General features: G+C 42.7%; 1 protein-coding gene across 2 annotated transcripts; it reads right to left on the reverse strand.

The window, feature by feature from the left end:
* On the reverse strand, window positions 1-25,955 carry PLEK (pleckstrin). Of its 2 annotated transcripts, none has more exons than XM_045884868.3 (9): window positions 25,837-25,955; window positions 15,374-15,529; window positions 14,944-15,125; window positions 13,252-13,343; window positions 9,738-9,922; window positions 7,648-7,752; window positions 2,773-2,856; window positions 1,840-1,909; window positions 1-282 (listed from the first exon to the last, which is right to left on the reverse strand). In XM_045884868.3, exons 1-9 carry the CDS (start codon window positions 25,876-25,878, stop codon window positions 146-148), a joined length of 1,053 nt encoding a protein of 350 aa, XP_045740824.1. In that variant the 5' UTR covers window positions 25,879-25,955; the 3' UTR covers window positions 1-145. The 2 variants fall into 2 exon arrangements, with proteins under 2 accessions (XP_045740824.1, XP_045740823.1); XM_045884867.3 differs by having other exon boundaries at window positions 1-285.
* Window positions 25,956-26,562: the final 607 nt, after the last annotated feature.

Here is a 26,562-nt window from a genome sequence, read left to right on the forward strand (position 1 = left end):
AGTTACATTTCAGAACCTCTGCAGACGAAAATTTCCCAACTCCTGGCCCTTTCTCATCGATGTGTCACCAGAAGTGGACAGGTCCCAGACCCAGCCTCTCCGTGGGGTTCCCCTGGGAGAGTGACGATGAGCTGCAGAAATATTCTCACTTCCCAGTCCGGGAGGCCACCTGGATGGCTTTGATCCACTCAGTACGCTCCTTGGAGGTGGCCGCTTGCAAGAAATAATGAACTTCCTCAGCAGTGATGATCTCAAAGAGGTTCTCTTCTTCACTCTTCCTGACTGCTGAAAAAGAAAGTGAATGACAGCACGCGTGCACCGGAAAGACCGCCCAGTTCACCCTCCTTTTGTAAGGAATGCAATTTTAAGTTTGTTAGTGTCCTAAGAAAATTAAATATATGGTTTTCAAACTTACCATCATTGTATGATCATATATATTTATTGTATAATTATGTGTATATATATATATAGTATTTATATAGATAGGTACATAGTATGATTCCATGCATGTGTATGAGTATGTGTGCTTAAGAAATCAGCAAAATACTCAAGGACAAACATTTTCTTTTATAGTTTACAAGCAAACTAAATTTCTCACTTTTGCACACCAATTGTGTCTAATGAGTACCTCTAATAGCGCCTAATGAATACATTTCCTCTGCTCATACTATGAACTAAGAGCTGACTCTGATATATTAAAAATAAAAACAAAACCAAAAACCCAGACCCACTTCCAGTACCACCAGTATAGCCTGAACTTGTTTTTACCACAGGCTAAGTTAGAGTCTCTGCTGAAAGACCGAAAAATAGTAATCTGGCCAATAATGTGACTTAAAGCATCCACATCAAATCAAAAATCATCATTCTATGAGGAGAGGACAGTGAGCAGATAGATCTCAGGAGTAGTAAAAATCTAGCTCTTCCAGCTGTGGTGTTTTCCTGGCAGCCTCTATAACATCATAAGCCCAAAACGACATGGCAAAACCAGGGCGGGGCTGCCTAAACCACCTCTCCCCTGGGACACCCCTCATTCCCGCACCTGTGAATTTGGCCTACACCAGCATGGTTATTCCATGCACCACATCTTCGACTTGTGATCTGGGACCCAGAGGTCACTAGTGTGACCCCTCATTCCAGAGGAGGAGCTAAGGCCCGGATTCATTAGGTGATTCACACAAGACCATGCCACTAATCGACTAGCATAGACATAACTTATAAACCAGGTGCACCTTCCACTCACTACCCTGACTCACTGCACAAATCGGTGGGAGATTTCCTGGTCTGGATATGTTAAAGGGCCGCTTTAAGGAATGGCATGGCTCAATTACAGGCATCAAGAGGTAACAAGTCTCTCCATCTAAGCCAGCTCCGAGGGGAAGGTTTTTCTCAGCATTGCTCCAAGATTTACTCAAGGCATCTAGAAAGCCACTCCTCTTTTCCAAGGCCCAAAGAGCCAGGGCAGCATCTGGGAGAAAATAACTCTTGGTTTCTCCCAGGTGTTCAGGCAGAAATTCATTCATGCCTAGCTTGATTGATTAAGTGAGTGATCGATTGCTGTTGGTCAGGATGCCCAGGTGTGGGAAGGAAACCTGAGCAGACACACCTCTGTCAAACAAAAATTCATTCTTTTTTTTTTAAGATTTTTTTTTATTATTCATTTGAGACAGAGAGAGAGCATGAGCAGGGGGAGGTGCAGAGGGAGAGGGAGAAGCAGGCTCTCTGCTGAGCAGAGAGCCGGATATGGGACTCGATCCCAGGACCCTGGGATCATGACCTGAGCCGAAGGCAGACGTTCAACCATCTGAGCCACCCAGGCGCCCCACAAAAATTCATTCTTACCATCGGGATTGCTCTCCACTGAAGTCACCACACAGCCTCTCAAGTGAATTGCTCCCAGAGGATCCTCCCCCTAGAGAAGAGAAGAGTCCTTCATTATGTTTCCAGTGTATGAATGTGCCTTATCCCATAGGCGCAAAAGCCACACTGACTCTCTCTGGTATAGATTAGGGCATCCCAAATGGGTAAGAGCAGAAGGAGACTGAAGAAAACCCCTTCCAGAGCCTCCACCCCCCACTTTACTCAGGGAGGCTGGACAAGGAGACACAAGTCAATCTGAGTTTCCGTCCTAGAGGAAAGTGGCAGGGCAGGCGGAGAGACCGCCTCACCATGTCCCATGAGAGAACTGCTGCACGTTTCCAGAGCTCTTTGGCCCCCCTGAAACTGACACAATGGCATAACCCTCGCAGGACAGAATCAAAGAACCCTGTACTACAAGCAGAGGCTGACGACCCAACCCAAACGGAGCTGTCTTTACACTTTAGATTTGGCTCCTTTTATTAAGGAAAAGGCCCTCTTCCGAATAGCCAACAGCCCAAATGGCTGGACTTACTCAATGCTCTCATCCAAATTGGCTCACAGGAGGAATTACCACTTTTGTGCATATTAAACCAAGGACAATGAATTGGACTGGTTGAATTCCTCTGAAAATACCAGATTGGTACAAACAAAAAAAATATGTTGAGTTGACCAAGTAAGTGACAATATAGTGATATTTTCTTTCATCCCTGAGCCTATGCTGGTCTCAAAGCCTAAGACCTCACATCTTCTCAGTGAAAGGGGAGAGGAAAAGGGAGAAGAGAACAGGAGGAAAAGGAGTGGGAGGCTAAAGAGAAAATGGGGAGAGAAACCAGGCAAAAAGGAGAATGGCAGGCCCAGATAGCAGATACAGCGGAGGCTTTGAGCGCGATGGGTTTGTGGACCACAGACTCTCACCCCAGCAGGGTCATAGTAGTGCAGGTAGGCAGGGTCTTCTCTCAGAATGAACTTCCTCACTTTCCAGTTTTTCCTCCTGTGCCCCTGTATCCAGGATCAACATAAGAAGAGGAATGATGAGTTCTTGGCATTACTCTGTACACATAGTATCTACAGAATAAGTCTTTGTTGAATTGATAAAAGAAAAAAAAAGATGAAATATTATCTCCAGAAGAACCAGGGCCCAACCCAGGTCCTTGTCAGGGAGATAGCCCTAGGGCCAGTGAACAATTTGGATGTCATGATATTATGGATTAATTATTCCTTTCTGTTTTTAAAGATTTTATTTATTTGTGAGAGAGAGAGAGAGAGCACACACAGGAGGAGGAGCAGAGGGAGAGGGACAAGCAGACTCCGTGCTGAGCACAGAGCCCGACTTGGGGCTCAACACGGGGCTGAATCCCAGGACCCGAAGATCATGACTTGAGCCGAAACCAGGAGTCAGATGCTTAACCGACTGAACCACCCAGGTGCCCCATGGATTAATTACTTCTAAGATTGGCTTCAGCTTTAGTATTATATAAGATGATATTATATACAAGGTACATACATTGTATGTTATTAGGTAACATGGGGGATATAAAGAGATTAAGACATAGCCCTACTCTTCAAAGAGTTTATAACCTATGTGGAAATATAAAATAGCAAATGTCCAAATCAAATAATTGGTATGGATAATGGATTTCAAGGGAATTATATGTGGGATATGTAGTTGTGGGTTTGGGATGTCAAAGAGAGCCTCATAAAGATCTGGACGTATTCACAGAGGACACACAGGAGTCAGATGGGTGAAAAGAGGTGGATAGGAAGGCTTGACAACAAAAAAGCAGCGGTGGGAACATACCAGGCATATGCAGACATTGGTGAATAAGACCAGTCTAGCTAGAGCACAGGGTTCATGAGGAACAGCAGAGGCAAATTTGGGAAAGTAGAAAGAGACTTGAAATACAAGGCGAGGGTCGTTGCTGATAGCTTCTGAGTCAGAAGTGAAAAAAGTACAATCACATTTTAGGAAGATTAATATGGCAACCATATATAGGATGGACCAGCTGGCTAGATTAAAGATAAGCCAGGGGAAAGATAATAAGGTAAAAAGAAGGTCATTGGGAAATGATTGCAACAATCTACACATAGAATTACTAGGAACTAGTATCAGGTAGCAGCAATGGAAATGGGAAGGAGTCAGCACTGTGACAGACATGATGAAAGTGAATAGGACCTGGGCTTTTGCAACAGAATGATGTCATTTAGACTGTGAGTTTGGAAGGCAGGGTTTGTGTCTTGTTTACCTTTGTTCCTCTAATACCCAGCCCTGTGCCTGGCATAGAGAATCTCACCCCAGAAGCTGCTTCATATCTGTTTGTAATTGCCTTGAATTACCCAGTTTCTTCAATTAGCTTATAACAATTTTTTTAAATGTCATGGTAAACCTGACTTCATTATTTCCCATGGAAAGTTCAAATGACTCAAATATCTCCAATAACAAAAATATATATATGTTAGATTAGAAGATATATAGTTTCTATCTTGCCAATATGAAGCATATTATTTGTTAATTCTAAATCACCACATATTGACAGGCACACATACAAATTTTCCAGTATTTTTCGTTGTGCTCATATAGAAAATAGTGAAACATTTATGGTTTTAGCAAACAGTGCCTCCATCATAATGCCAGGTCAAAGGAGTTTGAGGAGAGCTTTCAAGAATGGGTCTAATTATTTGGCCAAGCATTTGGTCAAGGAGCTCATCTCCAAAGACGCATTTACTTGCCTGAAGGATGAAGTCGGGAACCCTATAGAGTCAAATGGGAGAACAGAGAATATTTCTATCTGTACATCATATCTAAAATGGCTTTTGCAAAGCATCAATTTCTAAAATTCTTTTTACAAATTCTTGCTCTTTGCCTTAGCTAATGTTGCCCATAAGATGAGAATACTCAAGTTTCTGCCCAACACCGTTTCCTCCTGACTTGTGCACACACATCTCAGGATCTCTCATACAACCACTGGGTGAATAACAAGTTCTTATGAATCGTGGAAGAGGAAGGCAACAGGAGGATGTGAAATCAGCCAACCCTGGCCAGCTACCTATTACCTTTAAGCCCTCACTGACATCACAATGTGATACGTTGAAAAGTTCAGTGTTAGTAAGTGGGTATCCACCATCCTTCATTTAATGAGTATTTCCTGGGGGATTTTAAGGAATGTGTGCATGCCTGGGGTTTCTAAGAATTGTTGCTGATCTGCCAGCTACTTATATTCATTTGATCTACAAAGGTTTATTATCTATTATAGACCAAGGATGCTGAACTGTGCAACAGACATGAGAAAAACACATTATCCCTCATCAAAAAACCTACACGTGGTTGAGAAATTAGATATTTTATTCATTGTCACAACAGAATGAATTATATTAAAGGCATTATATTGAATATAATTCATTATCATTCATCCTCAAACTTGCTGCATCCCCCAAGTAGAATTATTTCCTCTGGGATGGGAGAAGTGGGAAGAATAGGGGGATGATCGGCCTCCAGCTGGACACAGCTACTTTCTACCTGTGAGGTGTGGGATGTAGGTGTCCTTTTTCATGATAAGTCTTCTACACATGTTAACCCTGGCTAACTCCCAGCGGCAGACACAGAGTGGTTTAGCTTTATGACACTTGAAAAAAAATTTTTAACTCCCTTGGGTAGTTTTGATATGAACCAGGTTATAAACCACTGAGCTAAGAGGTTGGAAACATTAAAGGGGGGGCCATCAATCAAAATAAAAGAGGTTTCTGTTCCCTCTCTCTCCCCCAAAAATTAGAGGAAAGAATATTGGAAATGAACAAAATTCCTGAATGCACATAGATTTCTGTTTTCTTTATGTTACGAGGAGCCTAAGAGGGAGACTATTTAAATAGTGGGGGGTTTTTTAAAGATTTTATTTATTTATTTGACACAGAGAGAGAGATAGGAACACAAGCAGAGGGAGTGGGAGAGGGAGAAGCAGGCTTCCCGCGGAGCAGGGAGCCTGATGCGGGGCTCAATCCCAGGACCCTGGGATCATGACCTGAGCCAAAGGCAGATGCTTAATGACTGAGCCACCCAGGTGCCCCTAAATAGTGGTATTTTGATAATAGGATAAATTCACTTTTAAGAAAAAGGCTAGCTCTGTGGTTCTCAGCCTTGGCCACACATCAGAATCACTTGAAGGGCTATAAAATCCAGAGACTGATTTAATTGGCCTGGGGTGCAATTTTAACAGATCCCTGGAGGATTAAAATGTGTACCAACTGGGCTAGCTAAGGCTAAATTGTACCTATCAAAAGCCAAGTAAAGGGATGTGAAGAAAAACACAGAAGTAAGCCTACTTCAAGTCTCCGGTATCTTCTACACACACTCAGATAACCATTACCCTCAGCCAATTTTTTGACTGTCCAGGGCACCCATTGGGGTGCTTTGCCCAAACATGACTTCAATCCAACCCAGACTTTGTCTACCCTTTTCAACCTTCATGTTTACTTTTCTCAGGGCTGCACTCTAGACTAAGACTTGTCAACTAAGTCAAGAACAGTCAAACTGATAACAAAATAGAATTATAGACAGAATCAACAAAATAAGGAAATAATGAAATTCCTTCCCAAGTTCCTCTTGTCTTAACATCCACCTTCCATCCCCTATAATCAAAGAGCCAGGAACATGGGAACATTTGGCAGAACCAGAGGGAGCTGGTGATGGGCAAAATTCACAATTGCCAGAACCTTCCCTATCGAAGGCTGGCCCTACTCCTATACTTTCCTTCAATCTAGTCAGTGGTCCCCCTGTCATAAAAGTTGTTAGAATCATCTGTGAATTAATTCTTTCTACATCTTTGCTGTAGTATCTCTTAGGACCCTGTTCTCTCAAAACCTGATGTTAAGGTCAGTTTTTCACATAATGACCCACTTCCCTGAGTGAAATTCAAAATCCATATCTATACCTAATTTCAACTAGTCCAAAGTTCTTTTTAAATGTGAATATAGGGGGCGGCTGGGTGGCTCAGTCGTTAAGCGTCTGCCTTCGGCTCAGGTCATGATCCCAGGGTCCTGGGATCGAGCCCCGCATTGGGCTCCCTGCTCAGCGGGAAGCCTGCTTCTCCCTCTCCCACTCCCCCTGCTTGTGTTGTCTCTCTCTCTGTCAAATAAATAAATAAAATCTTTAAAAAAAAATTAAATTAAATTAAAAAAATAAATGTGAATATAGGCTCAACTTCAGTTCTTTCCTCTTCACCCTGAAAGTTCGGGGTCCTTTTATGAGGTAAGTTAAATCTCAGTCCCATACTTTATATACTAAGCAGTGCCTGGAAGACAGCTCACAGCACAGCTGGGAAAGCAAAACCTTGGCTTTAGAAAGCAGCTTTAGTTTCTATGATACCATACACTAGGATCAGTTTTCTCACCCTGAATATTCCCACCAAGCCAGGTGCTGGCCCTGGCTTCCTCATTCAGCTCCTGCCTTTGCATCTGGGAACCAACTAGAGTTCTTCAGTCCACCCTAGCCGTTGCCTCCCCAACTGACAGTGGCCTGCCTGTGCCTGTGGGGACCTGTCATCTAACCACCCGTGACCTCCCCACAGGATGGAGCGCATGCCGTAGGACTGGATTGGACCTTTGTCTGCTGTGGGCCCTGCAGAATTGGCTTCAGGTGTGCCCTGGATTCGGTCTCCCCATGTCCTACCCACAGTCTGGGATACGATTTCCTTGCTTTCAGTGGTACATGATCTTCTCCAAATGCCATTTGGTAACATAGAAGTAAAAAGGACTTGGTAAGAGGAAAAAGACAAGAAGGGAATAGTGGTGGCCACTCACCTGCTTCAGTAAACATCCCTGCTTGATAATGACCCCTCTGAATTCTTCTTTCAGAATCACATCATCATCACTGGAATTCTCTTCACAGAAGAACCCGCTATCTGGCTATTGGGAAACCAAACAGCAAGTTTGTTTACCAGTCTTAGGCAGATGGTTACTTGTACCTTTTCCTTTCTCTCTCTGCCCTCCAGCCACTGGAGTAGGCTCCTTTTCTCCTTCCTACTGTGGTTCATACCCCAACCTAAACTTTAAAGGTCTTCCTTGGGGGCGCCTGGGTGGCTCAGTCATTAAGCATCTGCCTTTGGCTCAGGTCATGATCCCAGCGTCCTGGGATCGAGCCCTGCATCGGGCTCCCTGCCCCACGGGAAGCCTGCTTCTCCCTCTCCCACTCCCCCTGCTTGTGTTCCCTCTCTCCCTGTGTCTCTCTGTGTCAAATAAATAAAATCTTTAAAAAAATAAAAAATAAAGTTCTTCCTTGATGAGCTCATGTCCCCTCCCCATTTCTTGTCTCTAGCTGCTTGTTTCATGTTGCTAGATGCTCTCTCATCTCCACTCAAGTGTGACCTTGTCAGTATCCGTTCATTTTCTTGGGTTCCCCAAGTGATACTGTAAGTCTAACTCAGCACATTTCTTCCTTGCTCAAAGCCTTCCTTCTCTTGGCCCCTCATGGCCACGTCCTTGAAAGCAGAGTTGGCTCATACATAAGACACTGCATGACACAATCTCCATTATGACCTTTACTACTTAGCCCCTTCTACTATGAGAAGACCAAGAGCATGATGGGTCCATCCAGCCTCATGTTCTGAGGTCAAGAGGGAACTGGGACTTGCTCAGCTATAAGCTGGTAATGAATCATACAGAGGAAGAAAAGCCGCTCTGGCGGGTATTTTTAGAATCCCACATTTAAATGGCTATAAACAACCAGATCAAAGGTCTGGAAGAAAAAAAAAAAAACTGACAGTGGAACTTCCCCCAAAGTGAAATGAAACTCTCTCGGGGATATTCACTTCATTTTTGTAAGAAGATGGTTCTCTTAAGTAGCTTCCTAACTTTTGCTCTCAGACCCCAAATTGAAACAAAACCGCCAAAATCCCCCTAGAAACCCACGGTTCTTGGCTTTCTCATATGGTGCAAGATTAGGTCCATATTGTGCAATGTAGTGTTTCCCAATCTGGGATAAGCGTACATAGGAGATAAACTAGATGATTGGGGGAGAGGATGTGGATGGACACCTTCTGTGTTAAGAGTAGTGTATTATAATGGATGGGACTGGAGGAGATTATGCTAAGTGAAGTAAGTCAAGCAGAGAAAGTCAATTATCATATGGTTTCACTTATTTGTGGAACATAAGGAATAGCATGGAGGACATTAGGAGAAGGAAGGGAAAAAGGGGGGGGGGGAATTGGAGGGAGAGATGAACCAAGAGAGACTATGGACTCTGAGAAACAAACAGGGTTTTAGAGGGGAGGGGGGAGGGGGGATGGGTTAGCCCAGGGATGGGTATTAAGGAGGGCACGTACTGCATGGAGCACTGGGTGTTATACGAAAACAATGGATCGTAGATCACTACATCAAAAACCAATGATGTATCGTATGGTGACTAACATAATAAAATTTAAAAAAATAAATAAAAAGATAAAAAAGGAGTAGTGTATTATAATATATATTTGGAAAAATGCAATTGGCACATTGTGATTTTACAGATCTCACTCTGGAAAGGAAGCTCCCTGAGAGCCATAATATTTGCCCCCCCACCTTTTTTTTAACTGCTGTATCTCCTTTGTCTAGGAGAGTGCCTGGAATGTACTAGGGTCTAATAAGTTTTTATAAATGAATTACTGCTTAGACTAAGAATAAAGTTTTAAAAGTCAATTTAAAATAAATTATTCAAGTAAACAACCTTTTTCTTTAAACTGAATCACTGGATATAGCAGGCATTGCAGAGGAGGACAAGTCAGAGACATCTCACTACTCTCCATGGGGCTGGGTCCTATCTTTTGCACAGGTAGATATATATTAAAATCAACGTAGAATCTGCGAGGGGCAGCACCCGTTCCAGGAAGAGTAACTGGGTAGCATTTCTCACTTACAAAGTAGTAGAAGGCATCGGCGTTGTCCAGGAAAGGGTTTTCAGCAGTTCCATCTGCTGCATTCTTGGACAGTTCTCCAGCGGGCTGCAGGTACCCTTCACCGAGCAGCGAGGAGGCAATCATGAGGCCTTCCTGGCGATTCCGAACAGACTTATTGGACACCAGCCAGTCAATGACACAGTTACCTGGATGGGATCATCAGAAGGAAGGTTAACGCTCCTTACCAAAGTACCAAAGAACAAGCCACTGACAGTCACCCCTGAAGAGCTCCAGAGCCCCCACGTGTCTGACTTGTCCCGTATTCCCTGTTATTCCAAGAAGGAAAAATGAGATCAGTGGGATAGATACTTGAAAACAAAAGGCACTCTGTGGAAGGTTTTTAAAAGCATCTACATGCTCCTTCAGGAGCAATGCATGCATCAAAGAAATAGGTGTTACTAACTCACTCATTTACTCCATTAATGAACAGACACTTATTGAGCAACTACTGGGTGCTAAGTGCAGTGATGGATATTGGGGATGCTCCCTCGGGGAGTCTGAAAGGAAGAGATGGGATAAACTTAAGGACTGTAACAAGCCTTCTGCCTTCTGCTGTGGATCAATGCAATACAGTGGAGCTACAGGGTCAAATCTGCAAGAAAGTGTGAAATAGGGTGGTAGGGTAGGGGGGCTGGCGTGCACTGTTGGGAAAGAATTCATAAAGGAAGTAGCACAGGGCTCAGGCTTAAAATATGAGTAAGTGTTTGCCAAGCACGTGAAACAGGGGAACCAGCACAGGTTGAGGGAGCAGCAGCATGGGAACAGAGCCTCACAGGCATGAAGCAGCCCCTTTGGGGGGTGGAGGGCAGAGCTGGTGAAAAGAAGGTGAAACGAGAGAGAGGAAGGCACAAGGTGAGTGGGAGCACTTTGACGGCATATTAAGAAACTTGGCAGTGAAGAACCATTGCAAGTTTTTTGTTTTTTGTTTTTTTTTTAAGATTTTATTTATTTATTTGAGACAGAGAGAATGAGAGAGAGAGCACATGAGAGGGGGGAGGGTCAGAGGGAGAAGCAGACTCCCCGCCAAGCAGGGAGCCCGATGCGGGACTCGATCCAGGGACTCCAGGATCATGACCTGAGCCGAAGGCAGTCGCTTAACCAACTGAGCCACCCAGGCGCCCACCATTGCAAGTTTTTAAGCAGAAAATAACATGATCAGACATGTATGGTCCTAAATTAAAATTTGATCACGTCACTTGCAGGGTCTAGTAATGACCTTGAGAAGTCATCTACTCAAACTTCTGCCTCAAGAGAGGATTGCAGAGAGGATAAAAGGAAATTGACCCATCAACTGGATTATTAGCAGGCTACAGTGAAGCTTTGTATTAAAAATGGCATATTCTGGGGCGCCTGGGTGGCTCAGCTGGTTAAGTGTCTGCCTTCAGCTCAGGTCATGATCCCGGAGTCCTGGGATCGAGTCCCGCATCGGGCTCCCTGCTCAGCAGGGAGTCTGCTTCTCCCTCTTACCCTACCCCCTCTTGTGCTCTCTCTCTCTCCGTTTCAAATATATAAAATAAAATCTTTAAAAAAAAAAAAGGCATATTCTGTACAAATGTAGCCAACCAGGGAGTCAAGGTAACAGGCAACAAGCTCCGGGTGGTCAAAGCGAGAGCAATAGGATATACCATCTTTGAAACAGGAGTTGGTTAGTGAGCCTTCCATGAATTTCGTATATGAAAGGCTTTTACCCACTTTTCTTTTGTAGAAGGATAAACTAATTAATACTGCATTTCTGCTCTTAATCCTCATAGTGACCCTATAAAAGAATTAGGGCAATAATTACAGACCTCATTTAAGAATGAGAAAATTAAGGCCCAGAGAGTTTAAATGACCTTAGGCCTGAGCTGCACCAGTAATGGCCCTTCACTCAAGTTTTCTAACCCTAGAGTTCATATTTGCTCAGTCAGTCATGCTGAAGCTGAAGCTTGGAAAGACAAGTTCCATCTCCCTGTCACCCAACATTCAAGTTCCTCCATTGCTTGTCAGCAGTGCCTGAGTCCCAGTCTCTGCCATTGTCTTGTTTCTCCACTGAGACCACCAGGCTCCCATAGGAAAACTGGAGCCCACCTGAATTTCTAGAACCCACTGACCTTCGATGGACAAGACTCAGAAGTTCTAGCCCTATACTCTGGGACTCAGTAACACATTACACAGGGAATAAGTATGGCCTGGACCTTGTGCCCAGACCTATTTCAGAACCTCTTACTTGCCCTCTTCCTTTTCTAGAGGATCTGTCTTAGTGATGTCACTCCTGCTAGAGTTAGGGCCCTGCCATGCTCTTGTCAGTTTCCCTTACCACTGCCACAGCTTAATATCTTGATCCCAAATTTCAGCCTTAACTTTTCTGATGCTACTAGGCTACAACCTTAACTCTCTGAAGCTGATTCCCATGAGATACTACCCTCCTACTGCAGATCATATCTTCACCTTCCTGGCTTTGACCTGAACCATTTTCATGAATTATCTGTTGATTGCATATCCCCTCAGGTTCTACAGCTGTTGTAACTTTTCAGAGTTTTCCTCTCTTGATCTCTTCTGTCACCGTAAGATAGGCATGCCCAGCTTCTAACAACCTGGTCCCAAACTGTGTGTCCCATTTAGCCCCCTAATGAACCCATGAGCTCTACCAAGCTGGTCATTTTCTTCTTCTGGATGCGTATTCTGAATATCTCTGCCCCATAACTTTGTCCTCACCATACTTAATGAAATGCCACCACCTCTTTGGGTAAAATTTAGGCGCCTACTTCTGTTCATCCCAACAACCTCTTGAGTTCTTTCTCTTTTCTGAACTCAGAATTGTCTGCGCAGACATGTGACCTCTTAATTATAATAACCACCCTGAGAGCTCACACCATATAGTATTTGGTGTGTACCAGGCACTGCCCTAAACACATTACAGCAAGCCTATAAAGTAGGTGCACTATGATTATCCCCATTCTATAGACAAGGAAAGTGAAGCCCAGGGAGTCAAGTTATTGGTCTGAGGTTTTATAGCAAGTGAGTGGCAGAACCAGGATTTGAACTAAGGCAGTCTAGCTCCAAAGAACATGTTTTTAACATCCATGCCATCTACCTAAATTCATGACACTTAGGGTGTGCCTGACCCGGCGCAGCCTCAGACATCTCCAGTATTGTCACTTAAGTCTTACATTGTATACCTTGATTCCTGCTTATCATCTTGCTCAATGTTGTGTCTATTTCAACATAATGTCATTTATTTGGAGTATGGGGGTGAGGCAGAGACCCTTTGGTTGATTAGCTTGAACTTCCAAAACTTTAGCTTGAACAACAGAGTTCTTTTCCACCTTTTTTTCTGTTTCCACCCTGGGGAAGTTCAGTCCTCATGTTCACCAAGCTGTATTCTATGACCCAGTTCACCCACTAGGCTTCACACCCCCTCCCACAGGCGAGGCTGAGCGAGATCTAAATATTGCCTTCCCCGGGTGCCCCGTTTCAGACTTGCAAGGCCTTTTACCTGTGAAGCAATGATTAAAAATCTTCTTGTCCTTCTCTAGATTCAGCTCTTTTATTCCTTTCTCCGTATCTTTCATGGACAGGTACAAGGCACTGTGCAGAGATGAAAACAGACAGGTGAGTGAGGAGACTTTCAGAGTGGCAAATCCTCTCTGGAAGTCGCCACCACAAAGAGGCTGGCCAGGACCACAGGCTTCCCCCATCCTCAGGCAGCCCCTGAGCCTAGTCTCTCCACTGGATCATAAGTAAAGGGCTGGGCTCATATTTGGGTAATTCTGTGGCTCAATACTTTCAGCATTGAGCAAAATATACTAGGAAGGCACCTAATGTCTCTTACATTCATTAAGGTCTTTAGTGATTTAACTTTGAGTGCCTGAGGTAGAGAGTTACCCCAGTTAGGTGCCAAGATGAGAGGTTCTCAGGACCAATTGTCCATACACATTCTAGATCTTTAATTGCCCTCAATCCTCGTGTCTCAGTTCTTTAAGTGTCCTTCAAGAGACCATCTGTTGTTGATAATTGCCTCCAAGAAAGTGAATGTTTTGACTACGCTTTTCTCTTATTCTAAAAATTGAGAGACAGCAAGTTCTCATTTTTGTACTTGAAGTAATAAATTAAAAATGGCCTTATCAGAGAAATTGCAGACCACAAAACAGAAGTCCACTTTCATGCATCCTGTGGCTCTAAGGAGCACAAGCCTCATTCCCACCTAGCACTGACCCCTGTGGCCAGAAACATGGTCACTTGCCGACCCTTCCCAGCAACTACAGCTGGACTGGGCACTGCCGCTTTACCAAAAAGCTTTCTTGGTGAGGGAAGGTGCTTATTCTCACCAAGCTCAAAGCGCAAACTTTATTAAATCCCTGTGATATGCTAAGACCTGTGTTGGGCATGCAGGAGGGGTTTTTTCAGTCTCCTCCTAGAAACCCTTCCCATTTTATAAACAGAATCCTTGTTGGACATGTTAAGCAACCAACATGGAATTCTTCCTGGCAGGGCTCCTGTCCCAGGATATGTTCAACATAAAAAACAAAACTAGCAAGAAGTGAAGAGACTCTAGGGAAAAAGGAGATGTGAAACATGCACGAAGGAAGAAACCTTGTTCCCAGTCCCTGGCAGGTGCTGAATTTACCTGTGAGCCTCTGCAAACCTTTAGGCAACAACTATCACCTGCAATTCCAAACCAGCCAACATAAGAGACCATTAAACCAAGTCAGGGCATCAATGGCTTCTGCCCAGAATGGGTGTTCACCTTGACTGGCTCTTGTTGGCTGTGTAAATGCAAGAACTTGAACTTGAAACCTTACCTGCTTTGACACATAGCCCCTGCCTTTTTCTACCTATCTAGAGATCCTGAACCTTACTTTCAAGACTAAGTTATTATGGCTACTTCATAAATACAATTATGCATTCTCTCTCTCTCTGCCAAGATTGCCCAAAATGAGGGAATTTATACTCCATTAGCCTCCTCTCCTTAGCTGCTAGGCTTTGGAGAGGCTATAATCACTCCTTTAGACTTATGTAAACATGTCGGTATACCAAGCGCCAGTCTCAACTTGGAAGAGTGGATACAGCCTTCAGAGGTGACCAAAGCAAGCCTTGCAGCAGGATCTGTTGTAAGATTTCCATAGCAGGAAGGTGAGGGGTTGGGGGATGAAGAAGGGGTGGAGTGAAGCAAACACAGAAAAATCACCCTAAGTCAACGGTTTCTGGCAGCCGAATGGACCTCCTGGTGGATTTCCTTGCAAACTTTTGACCTCCTTCAATGCATTTAATGGCCTTCTTGGTGTCCCGAACCCAGGCATCTCTCTCCTCCAGGAAGGCTGCCTGGAAGAAGTGGTCCTGCTGTTTGGTCGTAGTGATCTTAAACACAAACTAAAAATCAAAACACATCCCATTAAGAATGATTCTTTTCAAAGGACTGAGGTCCCTTATGAAGCACAGCAGCTGAGTCAACCTCATTCTGGAAGTGCTTGGCCAACAGAAACCCAAATGCCCAGGGTGGAGTGTGGGTGGTGGTGAGAGGAACAGACCCAGGGAGCACCATTCACGCTGTGGGCTATCACAGGCTTAAAGGTCAGTGCATGACAAAGTGTCCACTGTGGCTAGAGATGTTGACTCACCATCCTTTTGCCAAAGTCTTGACAAGGGCTAGTCAGTGTGCTTCCTTTCAGGGGAATCATTCCTTTGGGGCTGTTGTCACTTTTCTTCTTATAGAATTCAATTCCATCTTCTAACAGTACAACCCACATGGGTTTCCAGGTGTTGAACACACTTCCCTGTAATGACAACAAAAAGAGCTACACAACAATGTCTTCTAAAACTATTCTATAGATGGTGCATAACTTGGCAAATAGCCTAGCTTTGGCCAGTGTGGATGCAGGTGATGCACATTTGTGTGACCAGGCTGGTGGGAAAGCAGCCTTCAGGAGAGAAGGGGACTGCCATTCAGATGGAAATTTAAAAAAAAATGTTTTTAAGATAAAATATATATGCAGCTATAAGCAGGTCTTAAGCTTCCCATGGGCCATTACCAAGGGAATATGATATGGCTCTCTATTCTCCTTCTTATGCATTTCAGGCTGGCTTTCTGTGGCTTATTTTCTGCTCCCAACTCTGCCCACTGTGTTCATTCCACTTAGGGATTGCAAATAGATCTCAAGTGCCAATTCAGACTGAAGAGTAGCTGATGCCTGAGGCCAGACTCACTGGAAAAGTGTCATAATCCAATAGCTGTTTTGACCATGGGCATGGAAGCCCTAAGTGGTGGAATGCTAGCTGCAGTTACTTCCATCCTTTGGCCTCATCAGATTTTATGGGAATATGAACATCAAGAAGAAACTCAGAGAGCAGCCTTGTGTATGAGCATGGATAAGTTGTATGAAAATCACTTGCAAAATGTCCTGTAACTTCAGAGTGAATAAGGAAAATCCTTATTTAAAATGTTTTCCGTTGGGGTTAATGCCAACCACACTTGTAGCAATAAACTAACCATTCTGACTACATCACGAAAGTCTCTTTCTTGTCTATATTTTGGGAGGACTTTGGAAAAGGAAGAGGTTCTTTGCTTCTCATCTTTGAACCCATGGTGTCACCTTGTCATGACTACCACAAAACAGAATTATCATCCAGCTTCCAGCAGATCCTGCTGCTTATCTTAAAATACAGAGAGCTTCTATATGAAGGTCCAGTTGCCCAAAAGGAAGACTGTTTATGCAACAAAGATAAATACTTGCAGACTATCGTTTTGCTTGTCCAAGTGTTTCCTTTGTTTTAGTTACTGAAAAAATAATTTTAAATTAGAACACACTATCTCTTTTCTGCACAGGCAGAATAACTATCCATACTACCACTGGTTTATTTCCCTGTTTAAAAAAATAGGCAATGTCAGACCCCATGCCAACACATGAAATAATAATACCTTTCTGTTTTATATCTATCTGAGAGAAACTCATATTCAGAATATAAAGAGCTCCTGCAAATTAGTAAGAAAAATACAATCTATTTTCTAAATGGGCAAAAGACCGAAAGAGACTTTTTGTTAAAGAGGATACCCAGAAAGCTTCTGAAAAGGTGTTCAAAATCATTTTTCACCAGGGAAATGCAGATTAAAACCAAATGAGATACCTCTACACACCCACGAGAGTATCTAAAATTAAAAAGATTAAGAAGAGCAAGATTTGGCACAGATGGTAACTGGAACTCCCATACATGGCTGGCAGGAGTGCAAAATGGTCCATCCAATTTGGAAACCGGGAGAATGTCCTACTTCTTAGAAGATATATGTTGAAGTATTTAGGTGTGAGGTAGCATGATGTCTGCAAATTATTCTCAAAGATCTCAGGGTAAAAATGTGTGTGTGTGTGTGTGTGTATGTGTATTTATACAGAGATACAGAGGTAGAGAGAGAGAAAGCAAATGCATCCTTGTGTTAACAGTTGATAAATCTAGGTAATCTACTGTTTTTCCTATTTCTCTGTGGGTTTGAAATTTTTCAAAATAATTGAGAAAAATTAATAAATAAATGAACAACCCATGGCACTACTATATATCAAAATTCAGGATATATTTTTAGAGAAATATGGGAAATCTATCTAATAAAAAAGCAAAATAACTAAAAATAATCAAAGATCTATTCACAGAGGTAGGGGCAAGAAGTTGGGCTAGATGACTGCAAAAATGCCTTTCAAGTCCAAAATTGTATATCCTACTTCAGGCCTTATCAAAGATTTATAATGGCCATAATGACTCAGGGCTTTTGACCTTGGAACTGGGATAAACTGGGAGAGGTCAGCCAGCACTGCATTCCTTCTGTAGACAATTAAAATAAAGCTACTCCAGAGCCAACTGTTCAAAAGGAGTTTGGGCTCTCCTAATTCAAACGTAGCCTTAGGGCCTCCGTCAGCCCACTCAGAGGAGAATGTGTCATCTGGGATTCAGGCTCATGCACTGAAAGGAGGCCGAAGTTCCATAAAACAAAAGAAATCTGACCATTTATAAAGTGGAAGCTTGTCTTCCAGGCTTGGCAGTGGTGAATTAGGTTAAGGTGGTGAAATTGTGTGTGATCTCTCTCCTCTCAGCTATTTGTGCAGCTGCTCGCTGGAGTAACCTGACAGCACCTCTCCTCAGCCACCCCTATATTCACCCCTTCTGTCCCCAAGCTTCCTGATGCCCATTCAGTAGCACACCTGGGAGTGTGATCATGGAGCGTCCGTGCCAGAAAGGCATTTAGGATCATCTACCAACACTCATCATACAGGGAAGAATGTTGAGGCCCATTTAAGTGACTAGACCTAGTCCACCTGCCCAGCTGACTAGAAGCCAGGTCTCCTGATTCTCAATTTTATGCTCTTTCCATTTTCCTTCAGATGCCATCTTCATTTCTGTTCTTACATAACTGTGAGTAATTCTGGATTTTAAATGAAAATCTTTAGGCCACTTAGCCGTATATATAAGCTCAAATATATATGCACATATATATAAAAATATATATCATAAATGTATAATATTTAATGTATATTACATAATTATAAACATAGGGACTTGTTTATAATCGAGTAAAAATAATCGTGTAAATAATCATAAAACATACCTAAACCATATTATATCATGATTTTATAGATATGTTTCATGTTTTCATACATATATAGAACATATGTCTGTTTTTTCCCATTATAGGCCAAAACCTAAACAATTTCATGTCACAATGGGCTGGTTTTAGATGCTGAGTCAGATTTAAAATTTCTGGGCAAACAACTGTTCATCATCCTGGGACTGGTATACCTTAGCGAACAAGAGTCTGACAATGCATGACACCAAAGGAAGAAACCTCAAAGGACAAGATATTTGGTCATATACAAAATTACACTTCTATACATTAAAAAAAATCCTATAACAACCGAAAAGCAAATATTAATGTGTGGATATTTATAACGTATTCTCATATAATTAAAGGTTAATGTTTTTAATATATTTTTTAAACACATTAGAGTCAAGTAGAAATATACAAACACTCTTAATTTTTTAAATGGGCAAACAATATACACAGGCAATTCTCAGAAGAAGAAAAGCCTGGATTGAATAAACACGAAAATGCACTGCTTCAACAGCATTCAAAGAAATGCAAATTAAAATGAAACAAGATATAATCTTTTTATTTAATAAAATTTTTCAAAAGATGTATAAAATGTATTGGTGAAAATTTGGGGAAATTGCCATGTGAAAAAAAAAAAGGAGCTCTGTGAGTCAGCAGTTTGATGTGGGCTGTCAAAAAAATTCAAGTCATTGTAGGCTATATAAATAGAAGCACAAGATCTAAAGTGATGAAAGTAATATTCTAACTTTAAATGGAGAATAGCCAGCAGGTGACCATGGATCTGGAGCTGAATAGCCCAGGCTCAAATCCCAGCTCTGCCACATTCTAGTAATGTGACCTTGAGCAAGTTTTTAAACCTCATTTTCTACATCTGGCTAATGGGGATAATGCTACTATCTCTTTCTTAGTGTTATTGGGAGAGTAAATAAAATATTCCGTGTAAATTGCTTAGGGGAATATCTAGAACACAGTAAACACCCAATAAATACTCCTTATTCCCTGTAATTCTGTGCTCATAAGTGCACCTGGAGAATGGCCTTGAGTTCAGGAAACCTCAAAGCTGCAGATAACCGGGGCCTGTTCAAAAGAAGGTGACAAGTTGGCATCTCTCTCTCTCGGAGAATTACTGGGGGAAGCAGCTAGGTTTTGGCCCAAAAGGGGACAGGTAGAGCAGATGAGGACTGTCTTCAAAGGTGTGAAACATTATCATAGACTGTTTGGAGGCCCAACAGGTGGAGGTTTCAGAGGAAAAAAAAAAAACAAAACAAAAAAACAGTCTGCTGCATAACTTAAGGGAGAAATTTAAATTAGTGAGTTCCCTGTCACAAGAGGTATTCCAGCATGTTTGTTAGTGAATTAGTAAAACAAATGTAAGCCACACATGGGAAAGGTCAATGAAATACTTATTAAAATACTCAATATTCCTTTCAACTCTCAGATTCTACACACCTATTCCAAAAAACCTATTGTCCTTTCTATCCCTTGAGTCTTCTATTTACAATGCCCTGCCAAACCTTGGGCGTCACCTACAAGCCAAAAATAAATATATCTTAAAGACATTTAACATGATCATCTAAAACTGAATATTCCATTGGAAATGTTTCCTAATACTTTAAAAGTTACTATAATACGGAACCCTGATTACTTGGGTCTATTTCCGGCAGATTTCTTTCTTTGAGACACCGTCATTCAGCACATTAGAGTAAAACAACTCCTGTGCTTCAGACACAGGCCTGGGGGTTGGGGTGTAAAATTGACCAAGAGGCAGTCTCTGCTTAAACTGTCCCCACCTTAAGCGGGGGGAGAGAGCAACCTTCATCAACAGCTCCAGTTAAGTGTGACCAGCGCACAAACAGAGGCAATGTTTTGTGTGGCTTCGCTGAAAGAAGCCATGACTCAATGCTGTGGGTTGGGGCAATTTGAATTTGGTGTTGCGAACCCCTCCCAGACGCCTCCCACAGAGTGCAGACACCTCCTTTAACTTCCTTTCCCTTCCCCTCAGACTTCTCTTTTCATACGTTGCCATTGCCGCTTAGCTGGAATTCAAAGGAAATCGTATTATGAGCAAAACTACAAAAGCAGAACTGTGAATAAGTGTCATCTATCCTCCCATACTCATGGGACAGGTCATCTTAAGTTGCTGTTGTATTAAAGTCCTGATTTCTGCTACCTTGTAAATTGTATCAGCTAGTTTTCCAGACTGATTCGTGAAATCACTTGTATAACATCCCCGATAAATGGTCATTTTGTACCTATTTAAATTCTTTTTTTTTTTAATTTTTTTTTTAATTTATTTATTCATGAAAGTCAGAGAGAGAGAGAGGCAGAGGCAGAGGGAGAGAAGCAGGCTCCCCGCCTAGCAGGGAGCCCGATGCGGGACTCGATCCCAGGACCCCGGGATCATGACCTGAGCCGAAGGCAGACGCTTAACCATCTGAGCCACCCAGGCGCCCTGTACCTATGTAAATTCTTTGAAGGCAAGGAAACTAATCTGTTCAGGAGTGTATTTTCTACATAAGTAAAAAGTCTAAATTGGACAATTTCTCAATAAAAACATATGAGGTGAGCAATAGAGAAATGGTACCAAGTGCTCAACACAATGATTTCTGGAGTCTCGGGGCTTCACTTTCAAATCTCAACTTTGCCTCTTCCAGGCTGTGTGGCCTTAGACAAGTTATTTAATTTTTCCAAAAGTTTGTCTCCTCACCTGTAAAATGAAAGTAATAAAGCACCTACCTCCACTGTTGCAAAGATTAAATGAGATCATATACTTAAGGGAGATTAAATGAGATAATATACTAAAGGGCTTAGCCCGGAGGCTAGCTTATAGGGTGCTCAAAAAATGGTAACCACATAGACAGAGAAGATTTCAGTCTGTAGGCCATGGGGTGAAAGTTGTCCTGGGCTCCACAGCAGCAGTGCTCTGGAGAAGAAAATCCCTGCAAAATGAGCCCGTGGGGGCCACAAGTAACGCAGTTAGGCATGGCTCTTCATGACACTGAGGCCACACTGCTGAGTTGCAGAACAGCCCTGCCACTTAATAGCTGTGTGACCTTGGGCAAGACTGTTTGCCTCTCTCGTACCTCAGTTTCCTCTTCTGAAAAGTAAGGATCATAGTGGCACCCACTTTGTAGAGTTGTTATAAATATCAAATGCCTTAATGCATTCAACGCTTCCATCTGTCTTTGCTGCAGGGTAAGGACCACCTGTGTTAGCTATTACGATGGTGATGAATCAACAAAGGCAAATTGCTGGGAATTATTTCATGGTAGTATGTCCTGAAGACAAGGTCGCTGTACAAAAGAATTCCTGGGCTGGGACTCCTGACTCTCCTACTCTCTCGCACCCGAAGCTTTCTTCTTTCCACCTCAGCTCTCTGCAGCCCTTCTCTTTCCTGCCCAAGCACCCCCGTCCTTCTCTTTCCCACCACCCCAGTTCCTGCGCTTTCGCCCAGCCTCACAGACCACCCCAAGACCGAAGCCACTCTTGGGATCTGCCCGGCTGCGTGAAGTGCCTGCTGGTTGGTTGTCAATCTGTCAACAACAATTTGCTCCATAACCTCTAGAAGTGAGGTTGGTATGGGACATGACTTGGTGGAGTCTAGCTTATTCGTTGCATAGAAACTGCTCCTCTCTCTCTCTCTCTCTCTCTATCGTTTTTAAAGCTATGATTGATTATAAACATATCCAGATCAGTAATATGGTTTCAAGGACATCCAAAAGATATCTAGGTTTACTGGTTGGAATTAACCCTGAATCAGAGAGAAAGGGAGGTTGAGGTTACTAAACCCCATCTTGCAAACAGTGCAATTTGTCCAGGCCCCACTCTAGCTCTGATAAATTTGTCTAACCTCCCTTTTGCTGGCTTGGGTAAGCCTGCCTTTTAGAATGCTAAATGGGATCAATGAGATGGTGGGCTTTGCTGTTAGGCAAGCATGGATTTGAATCCTAGGGCATCCTCTTACCAGCGGTTTGACTGTGGGCAAGTCACACAGTCTCTCTGAGCCTCAGTTTTCTCATCTGTAAGATGGGGATAAGGGTGATATCACAGAGGGTGATTAGAATTGAATGAGATCATGATTGTACAGTGTTAGCTGCTGTATGGTCAGCTGGAAGTGCTTTTTTTTTTTTTTTTTTTTCCCTAGAAGTCAAAAATGTCAAGACTCTGGGACAAGGAAATCTAGGTCTTACTTAGAATAAAAAAATTGCAAAGTGGGGTGACAGAATCATGTATTTTCCCTCCTCTCTAACCATAATTTCTATTTAAAGACCTTAGGCAGGGCGCCTGGGTGGCTCAGTCGTTAAGCGTCTGCCTTTGGCTCAGGTCATGATCCCAGGGTCCTGGGATCGAGCCCCGCATCGGGTTCCCTGTTTGGCAGGAAGCCTGCTTCTCCCTCTGCCACTCCCCCTGCTGGTGTTCTCTCTCTGGCTGTGTCTCTCTCTGTCAAATAAATAAAATCTTTAAAAAAAATAAAATAAAAAAATAAAAAATAAAGACCTTAGGCAGGAGGTAAAGGAGGAAACCGGAATTGTACAATGTGTGTAGTTATCTTGCACAGAAGAAAAGCAAGAACATTTCATAGTCAATGCCATTGACTGTTGACCCCAAGATTTCTGACTTGACAAAATCCTTGCACCAGCATTTCTAATATTGTATTTTGCCACCCAAAACATCTTATCTCCAGTAAAGTTATCTCACAAAACAAGACATAGGGAAAAAGATATCTTTATCACTACCCAGGTATCTTAAACTGCCCACGAGAAAAAAGTAAATGAAGAGAGATTCATATATTACTGCTGGTCATGTTCTAACACCAATAACCATAGTCAAGGCATCTAACAGCCTTGCCAGAGAAAGATTTCCATGGTCCTCTCTTCACTATTAACTCGACAACCAACCCAGGCACCAGTACATATCCCTGTTAGCATCTAGAAAAGGACCTTATCTACAGAAGTGTACATCAGTACTGCTATAATCATGATCACATATATAGCACCTACTATGTGCTAGGCTCCTGACATATACAGTTTTTAATCCATATGTATGAGGTAACTGAAAGAAATCTAACGTCTAAAAACATTACTGGGAGATTCTGGCTTCAGGTGTAGTTGTTTTTTTTAAGCACTTTTTTTTTAAAGATTTATTTATTTATTTATTTATTTGACAGAGAGAGAGACAGCGAGAGAGGGAACACAAGCAGGGGGAGTGGGAGAGGGAGAAGCAGGCTTCCCGCTGAGCAGGGAGCCCGATGCGGGGCTCGATCCCAGGACCCCGGGATCATGACCTGAGCCGAAGGCAGACGCTTAATGACTGAGCCACCCAGGTGCCCCCCAGGTATAGTTCTGTAGCCAACGAAGGGAATATTTCTGAATCAAGCATGCCTTCAAAATGATAAATTAGAGGCTCTTAACACATTACGACAAAGACTGTTCAAAAGGTCCCAGAGAAAAATGCAAAAATTATGGAAGATATAAATTATAGACATGAAAATTAAGAAGATGGAAATTGTGGAAATAGCAATATGAAATTTCACTGTGCTTTTTTTCTAGGTACATTTTCTAAATTGGTTTTTATAGGCCATAATCTGAGAGAATTACTCTCACTGATTAAAAACTATTAATATAAATCTGTAAGCTTGACAAACCTAACTCTTTCATCCCCATTTTCTAGGGGGGCAGCCTCACTTATTAGAGATTTAGTCTTCTATATTTTTTATAATTTATGGAGTTTAAAATGTGAACATACAAACTTAATAACAGCAATTTTCATTGCAAAATGTTTCCATTCACTTGCTCTTCTCCAGATACTAGCCCAAGCAATCAGGAAAGAAAGGCCAACATTAATTAGTACTCAACATTCAAAGAGAGTATTGGTATCTATTGCAAAGAATCCACATACACCTCTCTGTGTGTATATGTGTGTCTTTTCCAAAGAATGTTTCAAAATAGCTAGAGATGCTATGCTAGCTAAAGAGCACATCAGCTGTGGGCTCCTTTATTCTCCAGCACCCACTTATAACTCTCGCTGCCACAAATACATTACAAAACATAAACCACATTACACTGACTCTAATAAAATCTTGGTGTACTGGATAGAGTTCAGCACCATGAGGCAGAAACCAAAGCCAGCGAGTGGGTTTCTGGTATCAACCGTCACAGCCATGTGACCTTGGGCAGTCACCCAGCTTCTTGGTCTCAGTTTCCTCTTCTGGAAATGGAGGAATGAGGCAAAGTGATCTAAAGCCCCCTCCAGCTTTATTTTTTTTTTTTAAGATCCATTTATTTATTTATTTGAGAGAGAGAGTGTGTGTGTGTGAGAGAGAGAGATAGAGCACAAGCTGGGGGAGAGGCAGAAGGAGAGGGAGAAGCAGGCTCCCCGCTGAGCAGGGAGCCTGACATGGGGCTCGATCCCAGGACCCTGGGACCACGACCCGAGCCAAAGGCAGATGCCCAACAACTGAGCCACGCAGACTCCCCCCTTCCAGCTTTAAATCAAAACAGAATCAGGCAGCAGTGTGTGCTGCTTAACCCCCTCATAAGTAGAACATTTTAGGCTAAATGTTAAACCAACGAATGACCTAAAATGGTCACATTAGGTGCTCATGTAGTTGAAGAGTCTGAAAGAATGTACTGACTTCAGTTCACTTCTGACATGCTGAGCTCACTTGGGTCATTGTGAGAACATCTTTCTCAGAGGTGTTGCCCACAGGATGCCAACCAGCCCGGTGTGAATTCACATGATGATATGGCATACACCCAGCAATCGGAGAAAAATAAGCAGTGCTAAGAAAATTCAATTTTCTGAAGCCATACCAGTGAGACCAAGCATTTCTTAATAAACTTGTGTCCCTATTCCCTAAACTTCAAAATTACTTCCTACTACCTTAGCAGTACATTATACAAATTCACTCAGAATGGTCAATGAAGAGATTTGAGCCCAATTTAAGAAAAAGAAAAGGTTTTTTATGCACCAATTTTAAAAAGATGGTCCAAGCAATAAGGTACAGTTACTGTGTCATTTTATCAGCTTCTCTTTAATCCTTTTCTTTTTCCTCTCCTAAATAAATAAATAAGAAGAGGGGAATTTAAGTAACAATGGAATAATCTCTTTGAGTAACCTCTATAGCACAAGAGTGTGAGTCTTCCAGAATACTATACACACACGGCTCGTGACAAAAACGCTCTAAATCATGCTTTAGATTTTGCTGAGGCCCCCACCTTCCAGACCCTGCAGTCTAGAATTCTCAGTCCCACAAGATCAAGCTGTGCTGATGCCTGAGCTGGATTAGTTCACCTTTAAGAAACAGAACGCAGTGGAACTTGAGCTGGTTTACCTCCCAACACTCTACAGGCCGTCATGCTCTCCTGGGTCAGCCCAATAGGTTCAGCATAAACCATTCCTAAAGTGAGTAGGTAGAGAGTCCAAAGCCAGGCACCAATCCTCCCCCACCCTATCTTCAGTGATACCCTTGTAGGTGGTACTTCTGCTTACCCTCTTCACAAGGTAGCCCTCCCTGATCCGTTTTGGCTCCATGTCGGATGGACAAACAGACAGCCGAATCCACTGTCAGACAAGTCCTGTTAGAAGCTCAGCCTCCTCTGACAGCTGAGGCAGTTGTGGGCTGCTTTTCTAGAGCGAGGTCCCTTTCACAATTTCCCATCTGCTGGCGATCGCATGATGACATCCTCTTCCCCTCACTGGGGTGGAAGACCAGAATGAGGAACTGCCGAGAGAAACAACCCATTCTTTGCTAACATGGGAGACTTACTAAGAGGGCAGTTGGGTTGAATATTTACCCCAGGTAAATTTTTATTACCATAAACAAAAACATTCTCCTAAGTGGGGGGGGGGGGGGGGGGGGTGCGCAGAGAGAAACACCGTGAAAGGAAGAGGAAAATGAGCAAGAAAACCTCATTTTGTTTAGTTCTTACAGGAAACCCATGGGGAAATGATATTATTGTCTTTTTCTTAGCTAAAAGGAAACTCAGGCTCAGAGAAGAAAGCAGTTACCTCAAGGTCACACAGGAGGTCAAGAGGTGGATCCAGAACAGTAGGGAGGGACCTCACCGGGTCTGCTGCCTCACATCTGGCCTGAGACCTGGGTGTCACACAGAACGGGAGCCCACAGTAGACGTATAAAAAGAAGTCCATGAGCAAATATGTTTGAGAAATTCTCCATAATAGTCCCAGCTTTGTGACTCCCCTACAGATGCACAA

This window comes from Mirounga angustirostris, unplaced genomic scaffold (genome assembly GCF_029215605.1).
Source record: "Mirounga angustirostris isolate CCGP_5_RB_7025 unplaced genomic scaffold, mMirAng1.0.hap1 SCAF_10, whole genome shotgun sequence".
Classification (NCBI taxonomy): Eukaryota; Metazoa; Chordata; class Mammalia; order Carnivora; family Phocidae; genus Mirounga; species Mirounga angustirostris.

What these genes read in the sequence shown, in the direction of transcription:
- PLEK (XM_045884867.3), bottom strand. Translation starts at nt 25,878, where the DNA reads ATGGAGCCAAAACGGATCAGGGAGGGCTACCTTGTGAAGAGG. An exon ending in ACTACTATGACCCTGCTGGG is followed by an intron (nt 1,910 to 2,772) that starts GTGAGAGTCTGT and finishes TCTCTTCTCTAG; the next exon opens with GGGGAGGATCCTCTGGGAGC. An exon ending in AGTGGAGAGCAATCCCGATG is followed by an intron (nt 286 to 1,839) that starts GTAAGAATGAAT and finishes TTTCTTTTTCAG; the next exon opens with CAGTCAGGAAGAGTGAAGAA.